This window comes from Poecile atricapillus, chromosome Z (assembly GCF_030490865.1).
Source record: "Poecile atricapillus isolate bPoeAtr1 chromosome Z, bPoeAtr1.hap1, whole genome shotgun sequence".
Classification (NCBI taxonomy): domain Eukaryota; kingdom Metazoa; phylum Chordata; class Aves; order Passeriformes; family Paridae; genus Poecile; species Poecile atricapillus.
In genome coordinates, this window is record NC_081289.1 from 100,798,659 (window position 1) to 100,815,099 (window position 16,441).

The 16,441-nt window shown below is 39.1% G+C and overlaps 1 protein-coding gene across 3 annotated transcripts in view; it reads right to left on the reverse strand.

Annotated features, from left to right (window-relative positions):
* Positions 1-531: 531 nt before the first annotated feature.
* LOC131573172 (E3 ubiquitin-protein ligase KCMF1) overlaps positions 532-16,441 on the reverse strand; it is a 41,998-nt gene continuing 26,088 nt past the window's right edge. For all 3 annotated transcript variants that reach the window (XM_058826873.1, XM_058826875.1, XM_058826874.1), the window contains 5 exons: positions 13,170-13,309; positions 6,592-6,693; positions 4,479-4,653; positions 2,074-2,356; positions 532-1,161 (listed from right to left, as the gene is read on the reverse strand). In XM_058826873.1, coding sequence (XP_058682856.1) covers positions 900-1,161; positions 2,074-2,356; positions 4,479-4,653; positions 6,592-6,693; positions 13,170-13,309 — 962 coding nt within the window. In that variant the 3' untranslated portion in view covers positions 532-899. The remainder of the gene's footprint in view (positions 1,162-2,073; positions 2,357-4,478; positions 4,654-6,591; positions 6,694-13,169; positions 13,310-16,441) is intronic.

The window sequence follows — 16,441 nt, forward strand, 5'->3', positions numbered from 1 at the left end:
TTTTTTTTTAAAGAAACACAGTGAATATATGAATTGTCTACACCTGAATAAAACATATTTAACAATTAAAAAATTTTAACAACCACAACAAAGAAAAACTTTAAACAAAAGTGAACATCATTTGATTTTAGGGCACACAAAAGCCCCTCTTGCAGTAGCTTCCAGCAGTGGCCTTACTGTTGTGTCTCCTACAGATGCATAAAATGAAATTTAACTCCACATTGAGGTGACAGCTGAGAGGGCAAGATAATGGTCACATTCAGCAAAATGCCACACCCCGGTCTGGACAATGTATCCCACTGCAGAGTTTCCATCCTGTGCAGGAACAGCACATGAAGATGTCATTCTGTCACATATTATTAAAAAGCTACTTTGTGGCCACAAACTGCTACTCAGCGCTAACCTTTTTCATCACCTAACCTTTGAATAATGGGAAAGCTTTGTGTTTTATAGATTTACTCCTTGTATTTAAGTTTTTAAATGACAAGGTCACTAAAACTCATGCACGCTGCAAAAAACGTCATGCAGTAGTTAAGGTAAACCATCCAAGCAGTTTTTATTCATTAATATTCATAAATACACACAGCAGCTTCATTAGAGATTTTTCATTTTTTTTCCTCTTCAGTTTGAATGTGGAGTATTAGGAGAGCCTTTTGCATGTCAAGGTACAGGAAACAGAGCCTTCTGCTCTGCAACCTACATTTACCTGCTAGAAGTAAAAATTAGTTAAGTGGAAATGATTATCATATATATCTTTTCTCTCTTTCTTTTGAATGTACACAATGTAACAAGAGTGACAGACCTGAAATTACAATCACCAAAACAAACCCAAGATAGTTGTTGTCCACTTTCATTGGCAAATACAGCACAGAGGACATTGTCTGCAAAGTGGGATGTCATCAAAGAGGAGGTGGAGGAGGCTCATTTCCTTTATTACTCTCTTTTAAATTTAGGTTTTCTAAAGCAACATCTAGAGGCATAATATCTACACAGCCCATAGCACCAAAATCTGCAATCTCCCCCCGCTCATCCTCATCTGAGGAGGAACTTTCTTCCTGCATCAAGGTGGACAGTAGAAGCTCCTGAACAAACAGGCTGCAGTCTGCCCGTTCGCTCTCCATTGACTGACGCTCTGCTTCTGACATCTTCGGATCATTCAACCTGTGCAGCAGCAAGGGAAGAGAAGACAGAGTTGCTGAAAGCTCATTTCAGTGGGGACACCACCGACAGGCTGAGATGTGCTCAGAAACTGCTCCTTCAGGACAGCCTTACCTGCCCTTCAACACATCCAGTGCTTCAGTACAACAGGCATGCATTTAACAACCCACCCGTTCCCTGCTGCTGCAACAGCATTCACAGCAGAGCCCAACATCAAAAGAACATCAAAAACTGTTTATGAGGTTTCTTGCTATTCAAGGAGTCTCTTAAGGGAGACCATTTCCTGGACATGCAATTTTAGGTGCCATTTCCTGGACATGCAATTATATGCCTCCTTTGTTTCCACATCAACTTCTAAGTTTGCACTGGCCACAAAACACATCACTGCATGTATAAAGCCTATGCGTGGATTACAGAATGTAATTCCACTTCTCCTGAGGTACAATGCATGTCCTGATAGCAGCAAGGAACTTGCTCACTCCAACTCTGAAAGTCACAGTCTGTGACACTTGTGGGTGTTTTGGTTCTCAAGTGAACTTGTGACTGAAAGGTGTCACATGGCATTATTATTTTGAACTTAGATAAAAATCGATTTGATTCAAATTCAGGCACAGGAGCTGTTAAAATTACCACCCTCTTCCACAAGACCAGACAAACAAAAGTATGCTTGCAGAGGGTGTGGCAAGGGAGATGTGGAAAATATTTTTGTCAGGTCAGTGTTCTAGAAGAACTGAGATGACTCAGGAGGTGAATCCTCTTTTAAATAATCCTGGGGTCCAACTATAATTTCTAAACTAGGTAAGTATTCTTTTAATTAATGCCATCCTAAATGCCTGACTCTAAACATATAAGCTTTATTAAGCTCTCTATCTCCGCTAGAACCGTAAATACAAGTAAATACATGGAACAAATTACCTTGTCAGAAGGAACTGGGAATTCTGGATAGTCTGCTGACTGTTTTCTGTGTTAGATGTGTTGGTTGTTGTTGTAGATTGTGTCATAGTGGTGTTGACATTGATCGTGTTGGTGCGTCTGGTTGCATTGCGCGCAGTCTCCAGTTGCTGTCTTGCTGCCTGTGCATGTTGTCGTTCCAACTGCAGTTGCATCTGCAGCTGCTGTAATTGAGAAGCAGAAGGGCCAGAGGAGTTGAGCTGTCCTCCTGCAGAACGCCTCACACCTGATAGCTGGGATAAAAGCTCTGCCAGAGAAGAGAAAGCTTCTATGACTTAAGATCTTAAAAGAGCATTACACAGCAGAATAAATACACCCTGAATTCCAGTGCATCAATTCAATTTTTTTCAACTAACATCAAAACCCACAAATCCTCACAGAAGACTATGAAGCTTAATGCCCATCGAGATTAAGACTAATTGATATAGATTTAGTCCAAATAACAAGATGAGCTTTAAAGTCTCAACAATAACAGGAGAGTCAATCTACAGGCAGACTGGCAAAAGTTGTGCTCTGCAGCCACTCTGAAACTTGAAGTCAAAATAGCCACTGACTAAGAAACTTGATTTTGGCTTTGGATGGCTACTTTTTTTTCCCTTTCAACAAGTGCTTCCTCAAAACACAAGCTTCATCTTCCCAATTATCCCAGAGGGAAGCTGTGCAGCAGCAAAGAGAGAAATATTGTACCATTGCTTCAAACATTCAATAAAAGAAATTTAGTTAAGAAAACATATCAAATCACTGCTTCACATCAAAAGCATTCTGTATGAATTCTTATTTCTGCCACAAGCATGGAGAAGGCCTAGCAACTAAAAACCCTCTTTAAGTCTTTCTTCCAACTCCGAAGGATGGAATGCTCCTTGCAAATTTTATCCACAAAGATTTTTTTTAAAAAATTATTAACAGTGAGTTACTGCTCAGTGCATTACTGCAGAATCTCTCTGACACCTTGTGCAGAAGGTACTTCTTATCTCATAGAGCTGCTGCAGTTGATGCAATGGCAGAGGAAGCAGAGGACACTCCTGATCCTGCCCCTCTCCTCTACATTACAAAGTTACTATATAAGTCATGACAATTTTTCTTCTATTGCATTAACAAAACATCATCATTCTAAAGCAAGCTGTTTTTGAAGGAACAAAGCAAAATATGAACTAGAGAGGTCAAGTAATTTTCCCCAACACTGAGCAGCACCAAAATCAAGTAAACTTGTATTACTAGAGAATGCCACAGGGAGGGGAAAAAATGTTTAAGCAAAGTAACTGATGTTATAAACTTCAAATAGAAAAATTACTGTGGTCTTTCCTATCAATTACGCCAGTAAGAAGGCAGATATGTTAAACTCACTGGCAAGATTAAGACATATTTATTCTCACTGTAAGCTAAAGCTTGGAATATACGGAAGCAGTATTTTGGAAAGAGGTGTAAACTCAAAACAGTCCCGAAACAAGACAGACACCCAGTTCAGTCTGCTGTAAATGCAGAAACACATCTTCCACCAAAAGAGAATAGATGCAGAAGAATGACATTTTATCCCACATTTAATGCTGCTAAGTGGGAAGGTCCTGAAATGCTGAAAACAAACTTCAGCAGTCACCTCACATTTTAAATGAGCTGAGGCAGCTGCCCTGGCAAAAGAAAAGAGGATGTCCTGCACTGGAAGCTTCAAGAACATCCTCCCTCCTCTTGGAACAAACTCACCTGTGACCCCTCTTCTTTTTTTTCTTTCGATGGGCTACTTCTTCATAGCTAATTTAATGAGTTACATCAGGTCACACCAGGCCAGCAGAGCACCAGAGCTGGCCAAAGGCAGGCAAAGGGAATCATGATTAAGGAAGGCTGTGGATCCACAGCTCCCCTTCCAGGGGCAATGCCTCATTAAGCCAGATGGCTGGCTACCTCCCCCTGAAGTCACAGCCTGATAGTAGCAAGCTCCAGTTGGAGCACTGTGTCTCCTTTGCATCTAAAGCGAAGGTGGATGTGTGGCAGACATTCCGAGGTTTTCCTGACATATTGGTATGGTCAAAGACCATGGCATTAAAATGCTTAGATTTCCCCCTACACCAAACCGTATTTGTTTTCAGAACTGTCTTCAGTCTCTATTTATTCTTCCTTGTAAAAAAAGGTTATTTACACATCAAAGCTAAAAATAGAACAAACAAGTTATTTCAGGGAATCCTAAAAACACAGCCCATTTTCTGATGTTCACAGTAAGAACACCCTTTCCCTCTTCAGCTGCTCTGTGGGACGTCATGCCTGTACACGCAGCTTCACACCAACACAGGGCAGGCAGGGCAACTCCTATCATCTTGCATTCTCCTTCCTCTGTGGAAGGAGGAGAGTGGGGTAAAATTTGTGGTTATATCTCTTACCAGCTATAGGATCCATGGCTTCTCTATTGCTTGGAGAATACGAACTCTGAGAAGACGAAAGCCCACCAGGGGAACTGGTAGTAAAGTGCATGTTTGATCTACGAGCACGGGGCCCTCCCAAACCCCGGCCTGGGTGGAACATCCTACGTACATGCCGAACGCCACTGGATTCATCGTAGCCAAGAAGTTAAGAAAACAGAACTGTTTGGCATTGAGTGTTAAACGACCATTAAAGGACATTTGATGGGTCAAATACGCAGGTGTACTGAGCACAGCACACATTCATAAAGTAACAATTCAATTTCTGAAGCAAAGCTAAGGTATACTGCAGCTATGCTAGAGGTCAGACTTACTGACCTGGTAACCTTTTTTTTTAAATCAAGTTTTTCTGTGAAAACCCACTCAAATCCATGTTCAGCCAAGCTTACTATTGAGGCAGATTTCAGTTCTCCCTTTCCAATTCTTACATTAAGTATCAAATATAATAAAAATGTTTACTGCAACAGTTATTTTTCCCATCAAAATAACCACCTAATTCCTTTTGACTTCTATACTTCATGCTCTTATCCAAGAATTTTCATCACTTCAGTCCCTAGGAAACTGCAGGTTTCTGGAGTATTCAGCACATCCATCACACCCCTTTGTTCCTACAGCCCAAGAAACATCACCAATTCCAGTAGGACAACGATGCCTTTCATTTTCTCCCACTTCCCCCTCTCAGATGCTTGTATTTTGTGCCCTTTTTTCAATAGATTCTCACATAAATTCTGAAGTAATCAACAAATTTAAAGATTATTTTTGTCATAAATTTGCCATTCATTCCTCCAAAACAGTCCAGATGAGGCTTCTTCTTAAAAATCAATCACTAGTATGACTCACTGGTGAAAAATGAAATAGCATAGGCTTTAATATTTTATTTTAGTTTTACTATAATTTAGCTTCGATCTCGATCTTCGATGTTTTTCATTTTTATAGTAGTATGGTTACCAATCATATGGTATCAATTTCTGTGTAGGGTAGCATCCAATGTACTTTTCATAAATCACAGTTAGGAGGCAGAAACTCGTGATGTCATGGTGATAAAGAACTTAAGACTGAAAGGAATTACTTGACTTCCCATGGCAAGAGAGAGCTTCTGGCCATTACGAGAAGACTTTACAGAACATTTGCTTCTTTCAGAACTGTTAGTTATGCTACAGTGTAAAACTTAACATCTAGAGTGTAAGAGAAAAACCTCCCCAGCACAGAACACACTTTGCTTAGCACAGAGCATCTTGCACTTCTGAGCGTGCAAATTTTGGATGCTGCTGGAGATGAGTTGCTAAATTAGATGGACTAGTGACCCTATGTAGTTTGGCAAGCTTTTCATAATTAAACATGTTGGAACAGGACAGTATCTGGGGATTTTTCAAAGAGACACAGGACTCTGGGGTAACTTTCCCAATTGCAATTAAAGTGTTTTGAGGTTTTTCTGTACTTGAAATATTCCTATATTTGAAATATTCCAATAACAAGGATGAAAAAGTCCCAATCATTCCAGCTCTTCAGCCATCAAGCATAGATAAATGTCCGTAACTGGCTGTTAAGGTAACTGAAGGACAACATCTGATTTCCCGGAAAATCTGAAGTTTTTCTGAGTTGTATTACAAAATGTCAGTAACACTACAAAACTATGTTATTAAAAGATTGTGTTAAAAGTAGTTAAGCAAGTTTACAATCTTTTGTTACAAGCAGTTACACTTGAGTCATCTTGATGTCATAAATATATACAGCAGTGAATCTTCACACATGAAACATGAAGCACTGAGAGTAATTACGAGGCAGGATAAAACATAGCACAAGTAGGAAAAAACCTCACTATGCCAAAATCCTTTAAATGTTTCTGCTGTTAGAGCAAAAAACACTCTCAAGTATACCTACCAGTCTGTGCACAGTCTGACAACCACATTTTTTAAAATAAGCAGATGAATGTTTTTATTTTTGACATACATATCTTTAGCAACCTAAGTTCCAGGAAATCCAGAATATGACCCTTTCACTATAAAAATCAAACCCAGTCACCATGACTACTATGAAACAGTCTAGCCTTTTTGCCTCAAATTGGAAAGGATATTAAATCTCTAGGAGCTCTGTGTTCCAGTGTAAGATGAGCTGCAAAGTCATCTGTTACGTGATTCGGATCCCCTCCAGGTAATGCTGCACATATTGGACAAATCTGAAACGACAAAGCACGAAAAAACCCAACTTTGTAAGTATTACAAGAAATAGAACTTGTATCAAGTCAATCATTAAATATTGGTTCTTGTGCTTTAAAATCACATTTTGGTATTCACAAACACCTGGATACCAACATATTCAATAAACTCAGAAAACTTACTGAAGTGCAGACATTCATTTAGTCATCTTTTACTTTATGAATTTCAGAAATCTATGAAAACCAGAGCTAGGGTTCTCAAAATCAATTTGCAAGGTCTTGAAAGTTAGTACTTTTTCATGCCAATTCTGTCACAGACAGCAGAGTCCAATCATACAGGAATATTATTTGCCTGCCTGACACTCATCCCAGCAGAGGAATCAGAATGAAACTGCCTTTATTTGCTAAGTATCAAGCTGAGACCATCCCACCCAGGCAGTGCACACTTGGCACAGAAGGGCTGGTCTTTATACCCTATCCACAAGAGTATTTTGAGAACAGGTGCTGAGGTTTTTCTTTGGTTTTGGCTTTTTTTCCCCCCGACTTCAGTTTTTGCTTGGTGGGTTTTGTTTGTTAAAACAAAATACAGTTAACAAAGCAGGCAAACATTACCACTACTATGACCATAATTATGACTTGTTCTTTGAATGATTCCACCAACAGCCATCTTCCAGTGTTCTTTCATTTTTCCTGCGTATGCTTAAGCTGCTGAATAAAGACCATGAGCATTAAGAACACCTGTATTAAAGAGCACACATCTGTTGTACTCTCATGGAGGTGAGAACAAGGTCTTGGAATAAATTTACTGTAAAAGCTCAACTGCTTTTGACAGGAACTGCTGCATCTCACTCCTCTTTAATTTTAATGGCCAGTTCTGAAAAGAAAACCAGGCATTTTAAAAGTTTTTTGCTACAACTCCTTCCCTCTTATTTTCAATGCTCAACATTTCTCTCCACAGATTTTTCACCACTACAGAAGCCAAGCAAGTTTACTATAGGGCAACGTATCGCACGTAATCTAATAAATACTCGGCTATGCCAGCATATCATATAGCTACCCTGTAGGGATATAGAAATGGATGTGTATTAGACAGATAGTTCTGAATTCCCTAAACTTCATTACAACAGCTTAATTTTCTCATAACAAGAGAACACAATACTTTCAAAGCAATCTTCTTTCATTTAAGCTACTCCAAGGAAGCAGAAACCCAACCTAAGAAAAACCACCAACTCCCGAAAGCAGGAAATCACCAGAAAGTTCTTTGTTAAGGTGACAAAGGTGTTACGAACTGTGTATATTTGTAAATATAAATATACTCAGATCTCAGAAAAACATCAGTTAAGAAAAGGTTAGAACAAATATTGAGTAAAAAGGAATCAAAGTATCGCAACCCTAAGTATCAACTAAACTCTCAAGAACTCTCGACTAGGGAAAGTTACTTAAGTACTGTTATGTGCAAACAACAATTTAGTTAAGCTCAAGCTCTGACAGAGTCACAACAAAGACTGCTGAGTCCCTGATTAAGTGTGACACAGCTAAAAATCATTGTTAATTATAACATGCACAAACAAATGGTGCAGACAAAAGGCAAATGTCGTCAGCACCTTCTCTTGAATTTATGAGCATTTGTATTAAGAAATCACCATGCAACCTTGAATGATGACTTTAAAGGCCTAAGTCAATCCCATTCACAGAACATTTGCCAGTTTCCAGAAATGTGCTTGTATTATCACTACTTCCCCATTTACATACAAAGTAACCACTTTAAGTGACAGCACTTCTGTAACCTCAACAAGAGTCACTGGGATTTTAGAGGATGAACACTGGGACATTGAGACTGTCTCAGATTGTCTATTTCATTACTGCAAGAAAAAGCTCTTCCCAGTTTTATCATTGAAGTATTGACAACCTAGTTCCATCTACTACCTACAATTCATCTACAATGAGCCTAGTTACTGCCTTCCCAAAGGTGAGAAAGCTGCTGCAGTGCAATGTAGTAGCAGAAAATCTACATCTCTGTTATGAAACAAGACTGAAGAGATGGTATTTTATGAAGTTTTCTAAATCTTTTTGTATCTTACTGTGCTAGTAGACTTCTGTTTGAACACTGCATTTTATCTGGACCAGTCCAACTAACCTGAAACCTCAACACCAACAAAAACAATCTGCATACTGATTCCCAGATTCCTTTGCCTTTCCACTCTAACCACTGTCCCTGGACATTGTATGGGTAAAGAAATACTGGCTCATTAGAAGAGGAAGAAGGCTCTTTCAACAGGAAGGAAGGCTTGTCCTTTAAGTGAGAGAGCAGCTGGGGTTCATTAAAAGCACTGTCTGGATGGAAGATGACCTGATGGAGATCTTACATGTTGGAATTAGGAAGAGAACAGGGGATGTTATAGAAGTGGTCTACTATAGGCCACCTGACTATGAGGAACAAACAGATCAGGCACTCTAGCGATATGGAGCAGCTGCCTCACACTTGCAGGACCTGATCCTCATGGACCTCTTCCACCACGCCAGTATCTGCTGTAGGGACATACAGTGTGACTGCAGTCCAAGAGGCTCCTGGAGTGCACTCAGGGTAACTTCTTCCTCCAAGTGACAAAGGAGCACACAAGGGGAGGTGCTATGTGGGACTTCATAATTATCAACAAGGAGGGGCTCAGTTGGGATGTGAAGGTCAAAGAAAGCCTTGACTGCAGTGACCTTGACATGGTGCAGTTCAAGATCCTGAGGGCAGGAAAGAAGATGAAAAACAAGCTCATGGCCCCGGACCTTAGCAAAGCAAACTTCAGCCTCTTAAAATACCTGCTTGGAGGAGTCCCATGGTGTATGAACCTGGAGAGTAAAGGGGCTTCAAGAAAGTCTCTTAATACTGAAAGATCACTCCCCCACAAACTCGAGAGTTCTCTATCCCAATGAATATGAAGTTAGGCAAAAATTCCAGGAAGCCTACATGGAAGATCAAGATACTCCTGGACAAACTCAAACACAAAAAAGAAAACATACATAGCCTCATATAAGCATTATCTGAGCATCACAGGGCAACGTAAGCAAAGCTGAAGCCCAAATGGAACTGAATCAGGCAAGTTCAAGGTTACAAGAAGGTCTTCTAGAAATGCATAGGAAATAAAGAGCTAACTAGGGAAAATGTGGGCTGATTGCTCAAAAGATGTGAGGCCTAGTTACACACGACACAGAAGAGGCTGAAGTACTGAAGACTTCCTTTGCTATGGTCTTTACTGGAAAGACTGGTCTTTAGCAACTCCAGGCCCAAGAGAGCAGGGGTAACATCTGGAGTAGAAAAGACAATCCCCTGCTGGAAAAGGATTACTCTGCAGAATACTTTAATGAACTGGAATGCTTAAACTCACAGGCTGTGATGGGTGTGATGCACCAAGAGGTGCTGAGAGAGCTGGCAGATACTACTGTGAGCCTCCTCTCAACCTTTGAACAATCATGGTGACTGCATGAGGTGCCAGAGGACTGGAGTAAAGCAAATTTCACTCCTATCTTAAAGACAGGCAAGAGGAGGACCTAGGGAACTACAGGCCGGTCAACTTGCTTTGATCCCTGGGAAAGTGAGGAAACTATTGTTAACTATTTTTAGGCACTATTAAAGACAAGAAAATCATCAATAGTAGTCAGCACTGGCTTCACAAAGGGGAAGACATGCTTGACCAGCTTCATAAACTTCAATGCTGAAGTGTGTGGCATGGTAAATGACTGGAGAGTAGGGGAATTGCCTACCTGAAATTCAAGTAACACCACTGACACTGCCTCCTCACAGGATGCTGAAAGGTAAGGTGCTGATGCTCAGGCTGGATAAGCAGAGAATGGGGTGGAGTGAAAATTGTCTCAGTGGATGGGCTCAGAGGGTGGTGATCAGTGGCAATTCTGCTGATTACACAAAACTAGGAGGAGTGGCTGATAGGCTAGGGGGTTGTGCTGCCATTTAGAGCGACCTTAAAAAACTGATGAGACAACGGGAACCTCAGAAATGTGAATGTACAAAGTCTTGAACCTGGGCAGCAATTGCCCCAGGAACCAGCACACACTGGAGGCCAGTCATACGGAACACAGCTTTGCAGCAAAGGACCTGGGGTCCTGGTGGTCCATGGGCCAGCAGCATGCTTATGTGGCAAAGAACGCCAGTGGTGTTCTGGGCTACACTGAACAGAAAGCTGCCAGCATGTCAAGGGTTGTGATCCTTCACCCAGCACCGGAGTGCCCAGCTCTCAGCTCCAAACACACACAGACACACACACACTTCAAAGAGCTCAGTAAAAGGTTACAAAGAGGAATAGAGGAAAGGCTGAGAAAGATGAAGCTCTTCAGCCTGGAAAAGGGTAGGGTAACAGGGCATGGATCTTAGGAATGTCCATGAATACCTAAAGGGAACCTGAAAGGATGATGAAGCCATGCAGTGACAGAATAAGAGACAGTGGGCACAAATTCAAACACAGGAGTTTCCCCATAAACATAAGGAAACACTGAAACATTTTCCACTGAGAGGATCGCCGAGCACAAGTTAACCAGAGTTAACTGTGGAGTCACTACTAAAGAACTGTCTGGACATGGTCCTGAGCAACCAGCTGCACGTGGTCCTGCTCAAGATGACCTCCAGAGGTCCCCTTCAACCTCATTCAGCCTGTGATTCCTGCCTGCAGATACCTAACATTGTTCTACTTACCAATGCCTGTACTTGACAAAAAATCAGCAGAAAGTAAACTTATCTGCATCACTCTGAATAAAAAAATGGCAAAATTAAACAAATGGTTTTTTTTTGCTTATTCTTTGAAAACTGGAGGCAAAGATATAAATTTATAAATAGTTTAAAATAAAAATTATTCTGTCCCTGTAAAGCTCCCTTACATCCCTAAAAATACATGTCTTAAATAAAACACCTCTTTTGAAGGAGATACTCAAATGACTACAAGCTCAGTATCTAAACATAAATAATTGTCTGAAAGCCTATAACCACAAACATTTAGGATCCATAATATTTCCCTCTTTACTAGTCTTGTAGCCCTTCACTATCCCAGTAAGGGTACAGTACCTAAACAATTTTATGTGCATGCATACTAACCATTTATCACAAATGCCAGATTCAAAACTTAGCACAAAGAGTAACAATCATATTCAAGGATTCAAATATTGTCCTTTATCATTGTTTGGAACAACAATATAGCAATGTTGCAGACTGATGCATAAAAAAAGAAAAGCTCCGTGGGTTTTTTTTTTCTACATGTATAACTCTTTCAGGATTCACCAGAGTAGCAGCTGTCAAGAATCACAAATTCAGGCCTTACATATGGGGTTCTAGAAGTCACAACTGCAAGCAAGGGCATGTCAGGTTTAAAAACCCAGGATCTGTGAACACTGTGTTAGGAACATATCACTGACATCAAGTGGTGCAAATCAGAATTGCAATACCAAACCACCAAACAAAGTCATCCAAACACAGAACTTTCAATTGTTGATGCTACGTTTGAAAGTTGCAAAGTTTAAGAAAAACTCAGATTGTAAAAATCGCAGCGCATCATTGAGTTAAATAATATACCACAGTGCAACGGATTGCAAACACTTCCTGTGTTTTTAAGACAGATCATAACACCTTTGAGTTCCCAAAAAGGTGAACGAACACCCTCCGTACCACCCCTTCACCCAAGCTCCTTATTAGGTCTGAAGAATCATTCATTTTCTTCCACAGAATTCTTTGAAAAGTAAGAAAACTGGAAGATCAGAATAGAGAACCTATTTATAACTGATTTCACATAATGTATTAGTGATGCGTAATCCACTTCAAGCATTACTTTTTTCCAAGGGGTCTAGGGTAAAACAGTTAACCACAGAACAGCACCCTCCTTGTCATTCTGCTAAACTGCTAACCCAGTTTTTCCTGCCCCCAAGGTCAATCAAGATAGTGGGAGTTAACTCCAAATAGGGTATTTGTGTTGAAACTTGTTTAAAAAGTGCATTTTAAATCATATTTAGTGTCCTAATGGTTAAGGATGGGGGAAAAGCCCCTGATTTTTAAAGAATAGTTTTTAAATAATTCTAGAATCCCACTGTATAAGTGGTCCATTAAAAAGCTATTAGAAAACAAACTATCTGCATGCATTCCTCTCTTACAGTTACAAAAGACCATCATAGCTGTAAGCTTGAAGAACAATTACACACTAATTTTGAAAAGGGAGACACAGCTAGACTGAATAATTGTGAGAACTTTCTAAATTTTGTCTTGCAGTATAACAGTCTCCTAAACATGGCAGCCTTTGTATCAGGACGAAAACCAAAAACTCTAAAAGAAGGAAGCAAGCACATTATATTATGATACCCATAAATCATAAAAGAATTTTGATGTCATTCTCAAATGCAGGTACTTTCTCTTCTGAAAAAGCATTTAAATGAATCCATGCTTCAAGAAAGAACAGAGAAATGAGACAATTTAAAATATTTCCACCATGAATGCAAGTTCTGAGGCTTCTTACCACTTCTGTTGATGTTTCTGCATGCTCAGAAGTAACATGCTCTTGAAGAGATGTTTCCGTATAACCCATTTTCCCACAATAAGGACAAGTGAAAGACTGTGGCTGCTCTACAGAGAAAGCTTCTCCACCATAGTACAAGTCTGAAACCGGAAGAGATTAAATAGAGGTTACTTTGAAGCAGTATCACCATTAATTTTGTTCACATTAATCTCTGTTTATAAATGTACTTCACTGTAATCCCTGCTAAATTAATCTGTTTTTTCATTGAAATGGCTATATTCAGGAGGGCTTCAGTTACTGATGGAAAAAAAACAGAGACTACATTTAACTTTCATTAGCACATGTAACTTAGTTTTCTAATATCTACTGGGAAAAAAAGACTTCCATCATGATGCTGCTGATACTTCCAACCTTTCACTTTTCCACCACTGTTCTTATCCCACATACAGGGTCAACTATGGTATTTTCCAATCATAAAATGAAATTTCAGAAGATGAACTCTTGACAAAACCTCAAATTTCAAGCAAAATTTAAAAGTCCTCGGTGACACCAAATATGAGTATTTCTGCCATAGCTGAACCACTGCTTTGCAGTAAGTAGTTATGTCTCAAATATATAACATAAAAATTTGATAGTGAAAAAGGAATCTGAGTATCTGTTACACACTGGCTTCACCTTTTAGGTGTGTTGAATGTGAGTACTTCCGCACCACAGATAAAAAGTAGGCACTTTTTAAGTTGCCAACATAGAAGTTGCCCACACTCAGGATGAAAATTTATTAAACCATGCAAGAAGAGAACATAATTCTCTCTCATTCTCTGCAGGTATTTTGTATTTTACAGGAAACATGAATAAACTTCTCATTCATATCAATATACAAAAACAACAACAACAAAAAAAACCCTAAAAAAGCCAACCAAATAAAAAACACCTTAAATATCAGATTGCTTAAAACCTCTACCTATTAAACTCATTGAGAATGAATGTATTTTCAAGTAAGGCAACAGCACCAACCAACTTCACAGCTCAGCGAAAGGCCCAGGGTCACAACCCATCTGGAGAGAGTTGTAAATAGATAAGCACGCACATAGAGGTATCTTTCCCTTAGATACACTGTTAGCTCAATCCAGATAGCAAGAATTTTAGCAGTACACACAGTTCTATCACAGAGGGGGAGGTTTGACAAGACTGTCAAATCCTGTGTTGTCCCTTGTTTTCAAAGAATACAAAACAAAACATTTAATCACTAATAAAATAAAAATTGGAATTCTTTGCAGACTCCTGATTATACCCTCTGGCGTGTTCTCCCACTCACACCTACTTCCACATCTGTCCCACAATATACAACAAACATACATGAGAATGCCAAACAAATATACCTTCTTCTGGAAAAAGAAATATTAAGAAAACCATAGAAGATAAAACTGGCAAATCTAGATATTTTTCCCTTGTAAGTTCATACCTCCCTTCTTTTTTCCTCTTCAACTTTAATCTCTCTTACAATCAAAATATTTTTTCTAACGTGAAATACAGATCACCAGATAAATTTTCCTTTAAATTAAAGTCTAAGTTAAAAAAACATAAGGTTGGTAACCAAGTGGTCTCATGAATCTTTGTGTCTGATTTTAGCACTGAAGGTACTGAATGGGTATTTCTCCATCCGTTTGTTTTTTTTTTTTCCAAGCACATAAAATCCTAAAATTATGAACAGCCATGTCTTTGACTATCAAGGGGTCCTTTGCTAATGAAGCTAACGAAGAATTAGAGAAAATATGGGAAGAAACAAAAACACCATGCCTCCATGCCTGCAGAAATGAAGCAACCTACAACTGTATTGCTCTTTTAATTTATAAGTCTATCAGTTTAGAATGCAATGTTCCCATGATCAAGGATTTGTCTCTTCTGACCACAAAGATATCTTTCAGGTATTAAAATTTTGGTTCATTTCAAAGACAAAAGCAAGAGTCCATAATTCTTCAAACTCCTCTAGACCTTTAAAGCCCTCTGTTCAAGATGTCTAGGAAGACAAGTAGAAGTATTTAGTAAAAAGTAAAACCAGATTCAGTTGCATACTCCTCTAGGATAAGACTCATGACCCATATTCCTTATCAATTAGGGCAAGAATACAAAGGAGAAGAAGGATCAGAACACTCTGATGAGGACCCCCAACAGTCGTTTACGAAGCCAGTTTTCAAGCACGACAGTGTTTACACATTACAGCTTTTCCTTGGTGGGGAAAAAAAAATCCAAGAAACAACCTAAATTAAATGTGGAAATGCAACCAAAAATATCAGCAGTTCTGCTTTTTTATCCATCTATAGCTACAAAAGCTCAATGTATACTACATATTAAAATCTAGCACATTCTTAAGATTGGTAGGAGGTTAGTGACAAAACAGAGGTACCACAGAATTCTTCAGATAAGAATCAATCTTTCAAAGAGACATTTTCTAACAGCTTGTAGTTTTTGTTAAGACAATTCTTTACAAGGGTACACAGCAGCATGGAATTTTAGTTTCACTTTTCTTCATGTAAGTAATGTAATTTCAATGCAATATATACATATAGATAAAAATGTTGGTATGACACAAGTTGTAGAGCACTTATTTATTCTTCTTCAATGCTTGAAGAAGCCAAATGGTGGCAACACACCACTTAACAAAACCAAGTATACAAGTTCCTGTATCACCTATCAAGCAGCCATATTATCCTCAAAGTTGGTCCTGAGTCCTGTTCCAAACAAACTATGATGCTCAGACTTAGCATGATACATATTTAGGACATATATCTTGTTCTAGTGTGTGAAAAAAAAAAATCAAAATCAAACCAAAAACCCACAAAAGTCTCAAGCTGAACTTTGGTGAATCCAGTCAATCCCACACTACACATTATTATGGTACCCATCACCTAACCAGTTCTCTCTGCCTAGAACTGGGCACAAAAGGTGGCAGAATCTTCTGTCACACAACCACCTTAGCTGACAAGTGAAGGCACTTCTGAACCAAGGCAGAGTCTGTACTTAGATGAAAGTAACACAATATGATTTTGGTAGGGAATCCGACAAACATTTTGTATTACTGTCTTTGTCCGTATAGCCAGTTTAAAACCATGTGGTAATGGGCAAGCTTAGACCCTAAAGCATCCTAACAGTTTAAAGTGTTTTTTTAGAAAAAAAGGAAACTAGGAAATTTGCTGTGAAGTTCTCCATTATCCTGACAAACTGATCTACAAAGACCACAAAAGTACAGTGGCTGCCTGGTAAGCACATTCCTG